At 38.8% G+C, this 17,953-nt stretch overlaps 1 protein-coding gene across 11 annotated transcripts in view; it reads left to right on the top strand.

Annotated features, from left to right (window-relative positions):
- The window catches only part of LOC118410649 (sodium/calcium exchanger 3-like), a 30,861-nt gene that overhangs the window by 6,026 nt on the left and 6,882 nt on the right, over positions 1–17,953 (top strand). For 2 of the 11 annotated variants that reach the window (XM_035812441.1, XM_035812443.1), the window contains exons 2-14: positions 4,790–5,550; positions 7,527–7,618; positions 8,158–8,205; positions 9,742–9,825; positions 10,308–10,316; positions 11,762–11,794; positions 12,176–12,309; positions 12,616–12,721; positions 13,046–13,088; positions 13,562–13,744; positions 15,818–15,986; positions 17,269–17,392; positions 17,770–17,899. In XM_035812441.1, coding sequence (XP_035668334.1) covers positions 4,816–5,550; positions 7,527–7,618; positions 8,158–8,205; positions 9,742–9,825; positions 10,308–10,316; positions 11,762–11,794; positions 12,176–12,309; positions 12,616–12,721; positions 13,046–13,088; positions 13,562–13,744; positions 15,818–15,986; positions 17,269–17,392; positions 17,770–17,899 — 1,890 coding nt within the window. In that variant the 5' untranslated portion in view covers positions 4,790–4,815. Of the gene's footprint in view, positions 1–1,906; positions 1,971–4,789; positions 5,551–7,526; positions 7,619–8,157; positions 8,206–9,741; positions 9,826–10,307; positions 10,317–11,761; positions 11,795–12,175; positions 12,310–12,615; positions 12,722–13,045; positions 13,089–13,561; positions 13,745–15,817; positions 15,987–17,268; positions 17,393–17,769; positions 17,900–17,953 lie in introns of all 11 variants that reach the window. The other 9 variants (XM_035812442.1, XM_035812445.1, XM_035812444.1 and 6 more) reach the window with 9 other exon arrangements.

Genomic DNA, 17,953 nt, shown 5'->3' on the forward strand with positions numbered 1-17,953 from the left:
TCTTCTTTTCACCTATTGAACGTGGCCTGGTCGCTAGACACAGGATTTGTTTACAGATAATACCTCAGAGCTAAATAAAACTACAGCAGCAACACAAACAAACTCTATTGAATGTGGCACAAAGCGTAACTGCAGTGAGGGTGAGAGGTGGTGGGGACCGTACAATGAGTGCTGGGACAAGAGGCAATTGGTGCGCAGCCTAGCATATCGTCTCAGGATCCTTGCCTTTGTGAGATGTGAATCAATATAGTGTGACTGGCTGAAGAAGGCTTGCACATTTCTGGTGACAACTAGTCCCTCAAACAGGTAGCAACTGATTTATAACATGTAACGGTCACTTTTTATGATGTTTACGGTGCAGTTAAGTGTCGCTTGGAAATCCTTTTGAGGTTTGTATCAAACTCGTGCCTAAGCTGTCATCTATTGACCTGGTTCTGCGGCGCCATGTTTAAACAGTATTGTGTAGTAGGCAAGGGGTTCTTTCTTCCCTTTTATTTGGGCTTGTGTCGGGAGAGTCTACATGGGATTCATTGCATAGCAGCTGCCTAACATCCTTTTATTCAACTTTCAAGAGTGCATTCATTGTGGGCATAAGGTATTTTGAGCTGTTTAGGGTAAATCACTAAAGCAGTGTTCAGTTATCAACCTTACATCAGTCCCCCAGCACATATTGGGAGGGAGGGTTGGGTAATGTTTTAAAGCCCCTTCCACCAACCTTATATCAACCTCCAAGTAGATATTGTAGGAAGTGCTCCATGTCCTGATGGGCCAGCTGTCAAAAAAGCAGTCAGCTTGAAAATGTAACAATCTTCTTTTCCAATGGGTCTACCTCATTGGGAGACTGATGTAAGGGTAAATCATCATGTCAACCCCACCTGTCATAGCAAATGTTGCAAATTAAGCCATCTAATATGGAGGGACATGCTACACTACAAGGTGGAATAATAGGTTTTAATTGGACAGGTGAGGGATGTCAGTTATTCTAGAATGACGAATGGTTCCAGAAGTAAGTCCTTTGGTTTTGAAAGACAGCTTATAACTTGAGGAAGAGACTTAATGTGAAAACAGAAATATATTTCAAATCAGAATTGGTAACAGAAAAGATCTGGTCATGCACTGGGCTATAGTTGATCGGAGACAAACTCATTTGTGATCATTGCTTCTTTCTTCTTACCATCGGTCTTTTAAACGATGATGAACCATCAATTGGCAGAATTAAATCGATTATGATATAATTTCAAGGTCACGTTTTGTTTTTGCTCAGTTTGAAACGATATATAGATTTGGTATTGTTTCAACAACTAACTCCAAAATATAGGTACAAGGGGATCCCCTGGTCTTTTTTGAAGCCATGTTGCAAGGTTTGATCAAAACACAACTTGCTATAATATTGAAATTTCAGTTGTCTAATCTGTAGAGTTCTTCTTGGAGAGATGATCATGTTTCTGCTACAATTTCACCAATATGTTTAATGTAATGTTACATAACCTTAGCTGTTCCCTATGTTTGTCATGTACATAGCTTTGTCAAGTGTGGCGAATTTAATTCCCTTGTCGAGCAATGATTATCCATCTCCTAGGTGACAACTTCACTACGTCAGAATAGCCTGCCACATCATGATAAAAAAATGATTGATATTTATTGTAATCTGTATACTAGTAATAGACACGATTGACTAAGGCTTTCAAAATGGATGCTTGTAGGATATGCTATCAGACTTGCAACTGGAAATCATTGGTTAATCCATTTATAATATAGTTTGATAGGTGCAAACAATGGTAAAAAAGGTTAGGTCTCAATGGATTGAATGGATACATGTGAAAACATGATGATGAGATAGGTGTGGCGGGTGACAGTAACCATTTCTAGCTAAGTATGACAAGAAAACATTTCTGTTTGCCCTCAGAATGGCTGCCATATATGCACATCTGTAGCCTGACACAACCCCTTGAATCCAGCTATTATTAAAGGTAAGTAATAGTGGTCAGTAAAATAACCTACGCTGTCACTATGCAACTGGCAACCATTCATAACAAACTAAAAATATGCCTGCGTATTCTTTGTGTCACAGATGTGATGTTTTCATTGGACTATCAATCAGTTCCATTGCACCAACAGCTGACACAAGGCCTTTGTGTGCCTCACTGTGTGTACTTTACTTGTGAAGTGGTGAGTGTGAGTGGCTGGCTTACTGTATACTATTTTTTTTTGTAATTGAGAGATAATAACATATTATCATTTTGTTGCCAAAAATGTTGTGTCCAAGAGCACCATTAATGTTTACCATTGTCACAACATCTTGAAAGAGTGTTTATCAAAGATATTAGGAATTAATATGATGAAGATAGGTAGGGATATCCTGGACCACCTTTTCCCCGCACCTTTTGAATTGCATAGGGTGGTTTCCATTTCTATATGTCCTATGCCACACAGTTATGCAAGCTCTGCAGAGGGTACTCTGGCAAGAAAATTCATCCTAGTTAGTAACTTTACAAGGTTGTGATCTCTACTGTTTTGCTTTGGAAAGGAAACATAGAATGACAGTAAAAAAAAAACCCTGCAATATGGTGTTGTTAGACATACTGCCAGTCATGCCACGCTGTAGTCACCTCTGTGTGAAAGGAAAAGAGTAGTTTATTGAGCCATGTGTTCATCAATCATGAAGGAATAGGATCATGAGAAAGATTGTGCCAATTGATGCTTGAGTTGTTCAACAACAAATCTTGGTCATTGGAATTAAACTGAAGAATACATTGGTTTGGTTTGTTTGGCTTACAATGAGATCTGGAAGGAATTTACCAAGTATACTACATATTACATATAAATTGGTTTGTTGTTGCTTTTCCCAACCAGACACTGTGGGTAGCTGGAATATCGGGGTAGTAGTAGAAATTGTCCAACTATAGGCTGAATAATGTTCCAGAGGAGTTACCCCAGGGGATTACCATTTGCTACCGTTAGCCTATTGTTAAACTAAATTCCAGCTACCTACTACAGTCTGGTAGAGACTATATAGTTGCAGTAAGGATGGCATATTTTCTAAATGCCTACAATTGTTCCATAACTATGATTGGAATCTTATTCTATGACCAGTCCAGCAGCCATTACATATAAGCTTGATTATGATATTGTATAAGACTCCAAGGTACTAATGTTAGTATTCAGGGCTTAATGATGTAATTTTCTTTGATGAAAAGGATTGTTCTTGTAGCCTCTTATCTTTCTTAGCCAGGCAGATAGAAAAAAAAATTAGAATGATTGACATCAGATGTGCTATGTCGGATGTAGACAATCTCCATTCAGGTCACCCACACTGCAGCTGACCCAACAGAAGTAGGACAATTTCCTTTCGTCTTCACAATATACATGACTGTATATAAGAGGAGATTGACAGTGAATGTAATTTGGAGAAGCAGGACATAATGTGGCTGTGCAACAAGTGGAACAGTTGATTAATCACTTTTTCAGATGGGCTGGAAAGTATCCTGTTCATCCCATTTTAGGCTGCATGGATTTTCTTATACCAGAAATAATTTGTTCACCTAAGATACCTTCATATTTTTACTCTATGCTGAACGTTATCCTCAATATCTTTTATAACTTATATAATGAATCTGAGTATGCCAGAAAGATGACCCAATTTGATATTCATTGCAATTTACTAGACATTTCTCCAGGACTAAAACTAGATAAGATATATGAGCCTGCATTAATTTCATTACTTTGATTGCACAGACTGTAATCAGAATAGAGACTTCCTAGGTTGCTTCTGGACTGCCTAATAGATCATGGCCCAAATCATGTCACATGAAAGCTTAGAAAACCCAATTAGTTGTTTGCGCAGGGCCATCTTTGGCTTAAAAGTGCCCAGAGAGTAATCACCATCATGATACTGATGTATTCCTCAATCATCCCAACCCACTGCTACCATGTCTCCATGACAGCTGTCAAGCTCAAACAGCTTCATCTATATGATGGATGGCCGTGTTCTCAGAGAGAAGAAAACTTACAACTGGTGTATGTCATAGAATAAATCTGGGGCAATTTTTAATAGACTGAGTCCAAAAACATTTTTAATTATGAAGCCTTTAGTTAATGTTTCTAGAACACTGACCTTTGATCTGCTCTGTTCCGTGTGTATCAGCACATCAGCTAGACAAAAATTTCTCCCTTCATTTGGACAAATCTTTCCTGGATGCCAATCTAGTTAGGTTTATCCACTTAGTTAGATGCGGGTATAATCAATTGGGATGGTTACAATTTGCAGTTATAAATCACTACCTTGGCTTGCTGGTAATCAAGGCCTTTCTTAAGTTGCCAGGAAGCTGACAGAAGGATGAAATACTTCTAACCTCCAAGGAGACAGCAGATATGCTATTATTTTGTTGTCATGACAATGAGAATACATAGTTGCATTTGGTTAGTGTTGCTAGGTTGCCTTACATCGACCAAGGTAATTCTCTTCTCTCTGATGAAAACATCAAACATCTGGTGCATGATAAAAGGAACTTCTGAGAACAAGCATGTATCCCAACCATGTCCTCGAACGCTGAAATATTAGAAACTCTGCAAAAGAAATTGTACATGCAGCTCATTAGACATTTTCCCAGTAGTTGATTGTCAGCAACAGGTAAGTAGAGAATCATGATGCATATAAATGGATGTTGATGGCAATAATAATAAATAATGAAAATTGGACCAAATTGGAGATAGATAATATGGAAAGTTGAAAAATTTTGGAAGAAACTTAAAACCTTCTTTAAACCTAGACTATGTTTTTGTGTTTCAGTCTGCTGAATCTGTTATGAGGTGACCATGGATCTGATTGCTTGGCAAACCAACTACAGTACTGGGTACGTTGTGGAGACTTTGCCCAATGGAACAGAGCCATGTGAAAGCTGGCTCCTTCTTCCCGCAGAGAACTTGTGGCCCTCGGCACTACGAGGGATACTGTACTTCCTGGCCATGGCCTATATATTCATTGGGATCACCATTGGCAGTGATGTCTTCATGTGCAGCATAGAAGTCATCACCAGTAAGAAAAGAAAAGTAGTACGATGGGATGAAGAAAGGCAAGAGACCGTGGAGAGAGAGGTCCTGCTATGGAATGAGACAATCGCTAATCTAACATTGCTGGCACTCGGCAGCAGCGCCCCAGAAATCATGTTGAACATCATAGAAGCCGTCAAGGAACTAGGAAACCCACCAGAGGATGGCTTGGGGCCTTTCACCATTGTGGGTAGTGCTGCCTTCAATCTTCTAGTAATCAATGCTATCTGTGTTGCCAGTGTGCCATCTCCAGAGATTAAAGCAGTCCGAGAGTTTGGAGTCTTTGTGATCACCTCCCTCTGGTCCATGTTTGCATACGTTTGGATGCTGGTGGTAGTTCTTTGGGTGACACCAGGAGTCATTGATGTCTGGGAGGCATGGGTCACTCTTGGCTTCACCCCTCTGCTGGTGTTGACAGCTTATGCCCAAGACAGTGGTTGGTGGTGCAAGCGTCAGCATTCCAGGATCCATAACTCAGAACCAAGCATTCAAGAAGACATGGTAAGTCAAGGATTTGATATGTAAAAATAATTCAGCACTCCAAAAGTCAAATGACATCATTGAGTTGTCTTTATCCTGAAAACATGCATTTAGTGTTGATTTAGCCTATTGTCCCATGCTAAAATGCTACATGTATAATTATATTCCTCCCATTCAGTATTTCAAAAGGTTAATGGAGTCCTAATTTCTGGTATTATTTACACTTTGTTAATCCTGTTATGCCAAATCCTGTTAGGAAACTCCTTTAACAACTTTGGCACTTGGCAGTACCAAACAAAGATATCTACAACTCCTGTCATAGGCTATGTTGGCAAAACAATATAAAGATGTGAGGTCTGAGAGGAGGCAAAGGGAGGTACTATAGAAACTGTTTTGGCACTTATCAACACTCGAATGAAGCTTTTCTTATGTTTAAGACCCTAGGTATTTCTGACAGAATGTAGCTATTGTCTAAGGTGCTGGACTCGACTGAAGAAACCATGTATGATGATCGTACCCCCAGGGAAAATCAACATGGGTGATGTCTAGCTTGAAAATGTAATACCACGATCCATCTACAGAAAACAATTGCTCATTCCTTTCTGGATTATGTTTCCTTTCACTGTGGGCTTACCAGGTATATACTTATGTATCAGCTGTGACTGCTGTTGTGTAGCAACTCAAAACAGACAGTGCATTAATTAGGCTGTTTCCAAGCTGCTGTCAGCAAACAAAAGGAGGTAAATAATCCCCCGGGGTATGACATATTGTGAGACACCACGATGGTGATAGATGTAGTAGACAGTTCAGGTAACGTTAAAGGAAATAAGTTTTCATGAAAGAAAATTTTTACTGTGATGTTCAACTTTGAAAAAATGGAATTTACAAAATGTTGACTGTATAACACAACCGTTAATGTCATAATGATGCTACCATAATGGACGAACTATGAGTTTATGTTTTTTTTTAGTATTTCTACAAAAGGAAAATAAATTTTACAAAAGGATTTACCATTATTCAGTAGTGCCTGTAGTTGTTCAAAATTGGTTGAAACAAAAGAAGAGAAATGTTGCACCAACTTCTGGTTTGTTGGAGTGATTGATTTCAACTCACCAATTATATCATGTAAAAGTGTGGTGTAACGTTACATGTACTTCCCTACGGAGGTGACCGGTACACTGATCCATTTGTAAAGCTCCCTTCGTGGGTGCCAAGACACTACAGTAGAAGGGTTAATCTCACACAGATCTGACCTAAGGTGAAGATGAACTTGTAGCCAGCAGGCCACAGTTGGGGATTATGGGCCTTCCCACCGCCACATGGAAATCACACATTTTATATTACTCAGGATAACATGAGTCACTGTCACTGCAGGCACCTCATGCAAGGTAAATGGACCTGTAGGTAGCTTTGCTTCATTTCTGCTGAACACGAGCCACACTAAGATGACATCCTCTGTAGAGCCCAAATCCAAAAGCAAAAATGCAAACTAAGGCCACCCCAATCTACTTTGTTGGTTCTCAGATTTAAAAAAAAAAAGAAAAAAAACATGTTAAATCGGAAAAACATAGTGAAAACAAAACCCAAGGACAAGGTTTATGCCTTTGAATGAATGTCGTATTCACATTTGCCTAACTGCCTGTTTCCGCTTGCTAAATCTTCACTTGAAAAAATCCAAAAACCAACAGACAAGGAGATGGGCTTTAGAAACAAGAATGAAATCTATAAAATATGGAAATCATTCTTTGAAAGTGACAATACCAAATCCTTTTACTTTGCAATAGTTTACTCCAGTCTTTAAGTGATTTCATGGTTTTCAGTTTTGCCTACCGTTGGAAACCAATAAAATGAGACCAAAATGTTCTCACAAATGCTTAAGCCATAAAATTTAACTTGGAGTTGGGGACAGGAATTGAGGTTTACTGAACAAAAGTTAGAGCATCCTTTGTTCTCCCTGAAAGCTTTTGTCCCTAATCTAATGTGTGTCTTTGTTGCAGAATGTGCGCGTGATTGGGAGTCCCCAGGGCCGTGCTAGCGTATTAAACACAAGAGCACCAACTGAGCTGCTGGCACTGGAAGGCCGCAACAGGTAAGCCTGGCTATTCACAGGAAATGAACCCATGTATGGCACCTTGTCAGGGAAGATAATGCTGATGACATTTAAAAGGAAGCTTTTACGGCATGCTGTCTTTCTTAATTGTGGTGATAACTGCATGGATGTCATATGTAAAACAAATCTAACCATTGGGTGCTTAACAGGTACTTTTACAGGTTAACTAATCCCTATTATGTTACACTTGTTTTGCATGCCAGATCTAGACCTTTCTTAACACATGCATGTACTATCAGCATTAAGAGAGAAACTCTAAAAGATTACACTATAAAAAGATTCTCTTTCATGCTGATATCACAAATACTGCAATAATAGTAGTTGTGTGGGATTCTCTTTATCTAAACATGAAAAGGAAAATAAAGCATGCATAATATAAGCTTATAGAAAACAGCTTTTTTTATTTTTTACTTTTGTTTTGTTTGGGTCCTAACATTGCAATTGTCCTAACAGCATGAAAACATTGAAATTGTCTACCCCGGTGTCTCACCATATCTGATTCACTCTACTTAATGCAGCCATGCCAACCTGAGACAGGCTTCTGAACCTGCCAGATTTAATGACAGGTGGGGCTCCACATAAGGACACCTAAAAAGTGTAACATTAGCTCAGGATTTACTATGATAACATAAAGACTATGATACAAGTCTACTAGCTCTGGATTGGTATAAAAAAATCCACTTTCTAGTTCAAGGTTTGCAGTGCACATTTTGTGTGCACCGAAGTGCTCTATAACTTACAATGGAATAAAATGATCTATTAATCTATAACTTTAGATGAGTACATTTTACTTCAAAGCATGCAACGAAAAGAATGAAATATTTTTTTAACAATACCAAAATTTAAAGCAAAAAAGATTAGAAAATCAACGTCTTAGTAAAAAAATAAAGAAATGGAACAGGGTGAGATAGAAAATACAAATGCTAAAGAGGAGAAATGATCTACTGTCATCATATTCAGGACCAGTCTTCCATAAGTGATCCCACATTTGTATCAATGATAGTTAATACAATGTATCATAGTAAAAAGCTAAACTTTCTTAATACAAAAAAGTGCACATGGATTAAATTTTCAACGACCACTGTCGCCTTCTTCGGGATCAATACTGATGACAAATCACTTCAGAAAGTAAACTCATGAGAATTACGGACAAGTGATCTTATTAGCATGTGATCTTCTGCAATTAGTCAAATGTGCCAGAAAGTTTATAATGCCCACCGTCTCTGTTCAGTGATGGCTGGAGTGCCCTGATGTATATTGCCTCATTCATGCCTCCATTATACCCTTTATCACTGAACAGAGACAGTGGGTGTTATAAACTTCCTGGCATGTTTGACCTATTGCTGACGACACGTATCCAGAAGATCACATATTAATTCATTAATAAGATCATGTGTCCGTAACTCTCGCGAGTTTACGTTCTGAAGTGATTGGTCATCAGTATTGATGAAGGTGACATTGGTTGTTGAAAATTTAATCCATGTGTACTTTTGTGTTGGAAGAAAGTTAAGCTTTGTACTATGATTACTACCAACACAGATGAGCTTCCATGACAATGTATTATATGTTATACATTAAACTAATAGAATGCACAATGCCATTTTATATTTAGCTGTACAAGCACAGGAAAATAAGATGAACTGAACAAAGAGTGTTATTATACTTGGTATTAACAATGTAGACAATATGTGCATGTAGAAAATATGTATATCAACTCTCATGATTTTGTCAGGTACATGTACCTGAGGACTGCCTCCTAGCTACATTAAAACAAGGGAATTTAAAGATGCACGTATCAACTATATGCTGCATCAGTAGTCCCTGAGGTAACGTCATACACAGTTCATATATCCTCCATGTTCGAGACATTTTTGAGAAGGCCTCAGTAACACTGTAACTTAGCCTGGTAACCACTATCCATAGACGGCTCGGGGGACAGTTTTATCCACACAGTCTTGCTAGCCCTACTTTTGAGGTGGCAGTCTATGGGTACCCAGCAGAGTTATGAGAGTTGACAGAAAAGGTGATTCAAAACAAGTGAGGACACAGGGCTATTGCCCTGCGTAGGAAAAAACTACTTTTTGACATGAGGAATTCCAAAGTTTTTTCTCCCTTAGGAACCTGAATGACATGGACCGCCCTTCCCAGCAGGGACAACAGCCCACCAACGCTTTATCCAGAGCAAGGTAAGATATGTGGTCTCACCCACTCCCATTCTGAAAGTCCCAAGTGGATAGCTTCACCAATTAGTAGCTATACTTGTGGGTCCTATTAGTACAGTCACTGAGTTTTTCCACTATGTAGAGCACATTAGAGGCTGAAGGTGCTCAGACATAAAAATTGCAGCTGGCAGTTGTCAGACTGCATCAAAATATAATTATATGTATAACTGCAACTGCTTTTCCTTTGTCCAGTATTTTGAAGAAATGTAACACTGTAGCCACTACATCTTATCAAGTCAGAAGTACATTCACTACACTACTTAAAATGTGGTTATAGCATTATCAATAATTGTTTGACAGAAATTAACTTGTCGTTGAATGGTCTTAGACTAGTAGATGTTCACATATATCTTGTTGTGTACTGTTGTTTCTAAAACAATGTGCAAAGCCCTACATTAACACAAAATATTGTAACTACAATGCTCGCCCATGTGTGTCATGATCAGCCGAACAAGGTAAGCTCTTGAGCACTGATTGTGACATTAACTGCTTTTGGCACATTAGCATGGGTTGCCAGTCATCTCTTCTGCTCGCAACAGCAAATGTGTTTCACCTGCCAACCTGATGTAACGTTATTGTGAGTTCTGACATGTAGGATACATGGTAGACACACTGCTTACGGTACTTTCTTGAATAAAGTATGCGCTGAGTCTCCTGATTTCGGGCAAGTCTCAGATAGATCAGTGGGACTGAAAGGTAAAATGGAAAAACTCAAACAGTAGTAATAGTATGCCCACCTTTTCAACCAATTTTGAACAGACCTTGAACTGAATGTATTCAGATTTATTATGTTTTTACCAGGTTGTTTAACATAACTCTGACTGTCGTCTCTAGAAACTTGTGAATTGCCTGCTGCAACTTATAAAAATTACTGAGAATGAACTGGAAAAAAAGTTGAACATGTCAGAGTCACTAACTCATAAGGATTGTATGCAAATGTCATTCTTATGTAAATCATGTTTAGACGGTTCCTTTTCTGAGACAACACTAAGACAACAACAATGTTTATGTTTTGTATCCATCCTCGAAGTGTAGCTCCACCTTGCTTTATTTCAAGCAATAACCTCAAACAAAGTTGTATGTACCCAACTTTGGCAACAGCTTGTAGCACCTTTTCGGTTTTGAAAAGTTTAAAAAGAGCATACTTTACTCAATAGAATGTGGTATTACCTTTGCCAGAAGGTTAATATGTTTTCGGCTTTGCTATGGTGGTGTGGCTGTGGATGCATGTGTGTTTGATGTGAACATCATAACTCAAGAAGCTGTGGATGGATGTTCATGATATTTGATAGGCTGGTAGGTGTTGGTAAGATGTAGGTCAGGTTAGACCGTTAGAGAATGGGCAACCTGGTGTCTTCCTATGGTTCTGCAGCAGAACTTACTATGTATGTGTGTTTGTATGTGAACAGCATAATTTGATATGCTGTGGACAGATTTTCATGATATTTGGTAGATTCAGATTAAATACAAAGCAATTCATAAGCAATTGACGACCTTAATCAATAGGAAACGATTATGATATATCAGTCAAAGTTACATGTAATGTTAATATCATTTGGAAAATGTAGGTCATGCTTACTCCTCCTGAGATCAATGCTCTATCTTGCTTATAGATTATGCAGAAACAACATTCCTAACATTGGTATAGGTTAGAACAGTGTGAATTGCACATGATTTTAATAGTTTACAGCAATTTGCCTCAAAAACAAACATCTTCAAGTGTTTCACCTGATGTGAGTTCTGGTTTATAGAATCCATGGTAGATATATACACTTTGCTTGGCTATATATGGAAGCAGATTGCTGCAATTGTCTATGACTGTGCTTTCACATTCTCAAATCCTTGTGCTCTTTAACTCTGCTTTTCCATTCCTCACTTGCATTGCATTGGTGGGATTCAGAGAAAGGCAGAAAGACCCAAGCACCACTTTCCAGTACTTTTCTTCAACTTTTTCTAAAGTTTCTGTAGTTCTAATAGAAATGCAATGTAGATGCATGCCATATGCATGTGCCATTAGATGTAGAGAGGAGGTTGCATGTCACATGACTCATTTGTGTAGACATATTCTGCAAAATGTATATTGTCAAGCATGGTAGCATGTCAGTGATTAGAGTGTCTTCTCACTTATCTGACAAGCTTGAGTAACATTAAAGTTAAACCAATCCAAAGGGTCTGTACTAAAAGAAAGAAAGCACTGAGCACATAAACAAAAATGCTAAAAGCAAAGATGATACGGAAGTAAGAATGCATCATTGCCGAAAATACCACAGTTTTGGTTCTAGCCATTGATAGGTATTGCACTTTCTCCAACCAGGTTTCGCCATGCAGTGGTGAGATCCATGCTCTATCAGAAGAAGGCACCAAAGCCCAAGGCCAGGTTTGCAGAGGTGGTGACAAAGATGGTGTCCATCAAGGCCTTGACAAGCCCAGCTATGAGGCGCCAACTAGGTAGGCTGTCACATCGAATAATCCTTTTGAAATGTTGCTTCTTCATCAAAGCATACTGTTGGTCAGATACTAAAAGCATTATGACAGGTATCGATAACCACTTTTTTTTACCATGCCCAATACCATTATCATTTACTTTCCACATGGAGGAAAACTGATAAACTTTGTGGAGCACCATATTGACATCTCCTATGTTCTTGACAGTATAATTTTCTACTTATTATAGTATAGTGTATAGCTGGTCCAAACACATTTTGACCTTTTACAGTTCATATTGTTGTCTAAGAGAGCTTTTTGTCTTTGCAGCTGCGAACGACATGAGTGGGAAGTTCACATTTGGAACCCACACATACAGCGTGCTGGAGAGTTCAGGGGCCATAGAAGTGGATGTGCTGTTTCACAGGAGACGGCTGTGAGTTAGCTCTCATACTGGGGTGGATATGTGTACATAACAAAGCCTAACATGAGGGCTCTCTACACAACATGAACCACAGAAAGAAACCTTTCATTCATGTTTTGTTAAATGTGGAATCCGGTAAATACCTGACTGTGCTCTGCATTGTAATCCATTTAACAATATCAATGGACACACAGAACTGTACAGAATTATTTTGGAACAAAAATTTGGGCCCAACTGCATTCCCAACATATATCTATCTAACACTGTATGTAGAAATGTATAATTTGTGTTTGTGCTGTCTGTGGTGCTGAAATACTGGCTGTTCTGATCCCACAGGTCAAAGCTCACCCTCCTCAACAGTATGTCCAAGCTGAACTTGGTAAGAAACAGAAATGGTGTCTCTATGTACTAAATGAACTGTAGGGGATAGGAATGTCTCATTTGGTGAAGACCTATAAGGATACAATTAGATATTTATGACAATCATAGGAATAGCCAGAATGAAGTGTGGATCAACGTGTAGATCAGTCAAAGCATTCAAAAGTATAGAGAGATTGTAAATATGTATTGTCATGGCTTCCCTAGCTGCTCTATAGTTTTTGCCTTCTGATGGAGAATTTCAAATCATCATATAAAAACTCTAGATATTTCAATAAGCATCATATAAAAAAATCTAGATGTTTCAATACATTTTGACCAACATGTAATACCTTGCAGTTATGCATCAGTTACTAGTATATAAAAAGTATTACAAAATTCCTGATATATTGAAATCATCAAGATATATGCAGTATTAATGCAAGCTGTGAAAGCTACTGATATATTCTATGGTCATGTCACTTGTACATACAGGTGAACAAAAGTAACAATGGACCCAACAATGGACCTGTGGTGAATGGAACTACCACAGACTCGGGACAATCTTCTGCCCCCAGCAAGCAAGATGAGGCAAAGGAGGATGTGTCTGTGGAGTTTGAGACCAGAGACGGGACAGGCAAGACAGGAAAGGACTACACCCACACGCAGGGCAGACTGGTGAGAAGACAATACATCATCATGTCTTTCTATAGATCTTTTCAGGGACCACAGTAAAGAACTAAGGATAAAGGAGGGGGCAAACAACACTTCTCCACGACATATGTATATGGCGCATGTGTACTGTGCCTGGTCCAGGCTATGTTTCTTGGTAATGATTTTGTTTGCCTCTTGCATTATCCAGAATTCTCTTTTTTCTCTCATGCAGGCTTCATGAACTGGTCTGTGGTCCACATGTTTGTGGCTTAGACCCCAGGCACATTTTTACCACAAACTTCATGGAAACATTCTCTGTTGTCAACAAACTTTTTTTCGTGATTTATTTTTCTCCCCAAGCAACCACAATGGTGAATGAATTGTTGTAGATGGTTGTGGGGGTATCGATTTTTCCAAGACCTCGTGCCCCCAGTCAAAAGTGCCTGGGTACCTGCAAGTAATGGAATTCAAGCTCTTCCCGGCAACGAAATCTGCACATCCAATCTTTAGAATTGCAATGTCTGCAAGACGTATGCCTCCATGAATTTTTCACACTGTTCCATTTCCTGTCTCTAAGGTGGAGATCAGCCTGCCTTCATTACGTATTCCATTACCCCTGCCAATGATTTTCTGTTGATGCTATCGATTTTGCCATACTGTGGGACAAAAGCAGGAGTTTTCTTTCATGCCTGGGAGAACTGTAATTTGGGTTGATGGGACGCCATGTTAGATGGCCCAATAACTACTGTACACCAACATTACACCTAACTTTAACCTGGAGACATTAAGACTGAGAATGGAATGTGGATGAAGATTAGACAATAGTACTGCAGAGCATTTCTGGAGAGTAGGGAAATGATAAAAAGTCTACTTAGTTTTATCTTTTATGGAATCAACCAAACCTTTATTACTCCGGCATAATGACTTTGCGTGAAGTATATCTTTGAGCCTTGCCTTGCTCCCTCCTGTGTAATCCTAGCTAAATCACCATCATAAATATTTCAACAATGTGGTTCTGACTGTGAATTGCACAGTTAGGTCTGTTACTGATGGTGTGTAGAATGGCATTAGGTGATGCACAAAGAACACTCAAGGCTGCTACATCCATTCTGCTTCAACCTTGTGAGTAACTCTGCTGAAATAATATTTTGGAGTAGAAATGTCTTGGTAACAAATGGTCTCCTAAGAAAAGGTTAAAAGTAAGATGCATATTACTGGGTCACATAATGTGTGCGATGTCCCTATTACCTCAGCATGACGCTGACATACGTACTAGCCCCTGGTTATATGTGCATTCTCGACTCCAATATTCAGCAGTAGGTGGCACTTTAACCTTCTCATTTCCATACAAGACTGATGAGGCATGATGTTATCTGTGCTTCTCCACACACTGTAAGGTAATGAATATGTCCTGCAGCAAAATTGATACCTTAATTCCAATATCCTGTTCTGGTGGAAATTCTTATTGAACAGAAGATTACAATTCATTGCACACTGGTTCCTAACTTTAAGACAAAGATGGAATAAACTGAAAGCTGTCAACATATTCTAGTATTTCTTAAGTTTCAAAGAAAGATATTCCTACAGATTGATGATACAAAACTTCAATCTACAATTTATGTTGTTAATTACTAGTAATTTTAGTTTTTTCAAACTTAATTGGATGGTATTATCAAACACATTTTCAAACCACTTCCCAGAGGACCAGTATAGATCCTGCAATTCTAGATAAACATTCCAGTGGGACTGTTCTGGATAAAGTTGAACTGTAGTGGGATTGTTGTTTGACATTCTTGCTAAATCTGAAACATAACTCTTCCAATTGTTTGTGCAATATCAGACCCCAGAAGTATATGCCTTAATGTGACTTGAGTTATGGTGACCTTTCTCATATTTAAGACAAAGTGGATATGCAGGCAATTTCATCCATTGGTGATTAAGGAGAATCCATTTCTTCTGAAGACGGCTAAGGTAATAACCACTCCTGCAGGGATATCACCACCTTCAGGGCACCAATGATTTACGATGCTTGTCCTAAGGCACACTATTGATTGTAGTTATTTATGTCACTGATAACTGCATCCTTGTGCCTGACAGGTTTTCAAGGAAACTGAATACAGGAAGAAGATCAAGATTCCCATCATTAACGACCAGCAGTACCAGTCAGACAAGGATTTCTATGTGATTCTGAAGAGTCCTGCTCCACGGGAGGATGCAGCATTGGGTGACCCCAGCGTTGCTCGGGTGACCATTATTGATGATGACAGTAAGTACAGGCTGAAGAACAACATAGCATGAACCACTGTGTTGTTTTGGTCAGTTAACATGCTAAACATACAAGCAACTACTTTCCTGTTCATCTCATCTTTAAAACTGTCTGTGCGACAGCTAGCTTTTATAGTTTATGAACACATAGTGTATTTAGATTTCAAGCAGTAAATGTTCATCATCCTTAATCATCATGAATGACACTTGATGACAGTATACATTCAATACAGTATACTATCAATCATTATGGTAGTATACAATTAATGGCAGCATACAATCAACGGCAATGCATATATACAATCAGTACAGTATACAATCAATGGCAGTATACAATCACTGCAGTATACAATCAATCATTATGGCAGTATACAATCAATGGCAGTATACAATCAATGGCAGTATACAATCAATGGCAGTATAAAATCAGTGGCATGGAATGCCAAAGGACATGTTGAGTAAATTTAGACAGAACTTTTTAGCCTGGGGAAAAAATAAGAAGCCTCACAGAAAAGTCATTTTCAACTAACAAATTTGGTTCACAAATGACAAGACATCATGTAACTCCAACTTTTACTAGTGTTTAGCCATTAGCTGAGGGGAGCATCATCAGAGCCTACAGTTGATGAGGCTAAAATTCACGGGTCTAGAGTAGCTATTTGATGAATGGTAATTGTCTGAGCCAAGAGACTTTGATCCACTCACATCAAGAAGTGCCCCAACTCTTTTTGGGTAGTTCCTGGGCAGGATACATTTAGACATGCTTGATATCTGACCTTCTTCAAACATACAAGGTTCTTTGGCATTCAAGGCCAATACTAATTAGGTTCTTTAGTATCCAAGGCCCTCCGCTGCAGATTCAATCAGACACATTATCTGGAGTACTCGATTCAGGCCCCTTTCTTTATGCACACAAAGTAATCAACATTACCTTAAGCTTGTGGAATACTTTACACTTGACAATTCCAGAGATAGAAGGAAAAGGTCTTTTCATTTCATCTGGAAAAGGTTTCCATGGGATATTTGGGGATGATATCCATATGATGTTCATTTATATGTATCTTTCTATAAAAATTCCAATTTGCAGCTTCACAAGTTTGCCAATTTAGCAGGTGCTCTGCCTGCAAATCAATCAATAAACAGAAGAAGTACTGGTTATGGAAACATCTGTGATTTATTGGCTGCATTTGACTGTATATGAAATTTCCAAATGACCTGCCAGAAGCAGCCTGTGTCTCCTATGAATTAAACTGCTTAACTCATGCATTTTTTTTACTCTCCAGAGCCTGGCAACTTTGTGTTTGAGCAGCCAATATACTATGGGGACAGCAGGACCTTCAAAGTGACAGCCACTGTGCTGAGACAGAATGGCACAGATGGGAACACCAGTGTGGAGTACACGACTATGTGAGTGCTATCATAATGATGAACCTTACAGCAACTCCATTAGGCCAAAAGCTGGTACTAGTCAGAAGAGCACACAAGGGAAAATATCATTAGGAACAAAGGTCAAACATGATCATTTCTGCTAGCCACAGTATATATAGCAAGAGGGTAATTATGATATACATCATGGCTATACAAGGTATACAGATCGTGGGAAGGGAGCAATCACAACATTTTGAATGGGGATAGGAGTAAAGAGGAATGAAATAGGATTTGCAAAAGTGAACAGGAATGGAGGGAGGTGGTGTGAAATAAGATGGATGGAGTATTTTCTTTGCACCATGGGCAATTGAACTGATGGCAACAATCAAGTTTCATCAAGTTTCTTCCTCTAACAGGGACGGTACAGCCAAGGGTGGTCCATTCTCATCGCCAACGTTGGACTACATCAGCAACTCAGGCGTGCTGTACTTTGCTCATGGCGAAACATCCAAGCAAATCTCCATTAATCTTAACAAGGAGAAAATGGTAATATTTGTGCGCAGTTTTGTGACCTACGGTAGGGTGCATCAATCTATCATG

Source organism: Branchiostoma floridae, chromosome 2 (assembly GCF_000003815.2).
Source record: "Branchiostoma floridae strain S238N-H82 chromosome 2, Bfl_VNyyK, whole genome shotgun sequence".
NCBI lineage: Eukaryota > Metazoa > Chordata > Leptocardii > Amphioxiformes > Branchiostomatidae > Branchiostoma > Branchiostoma floridae.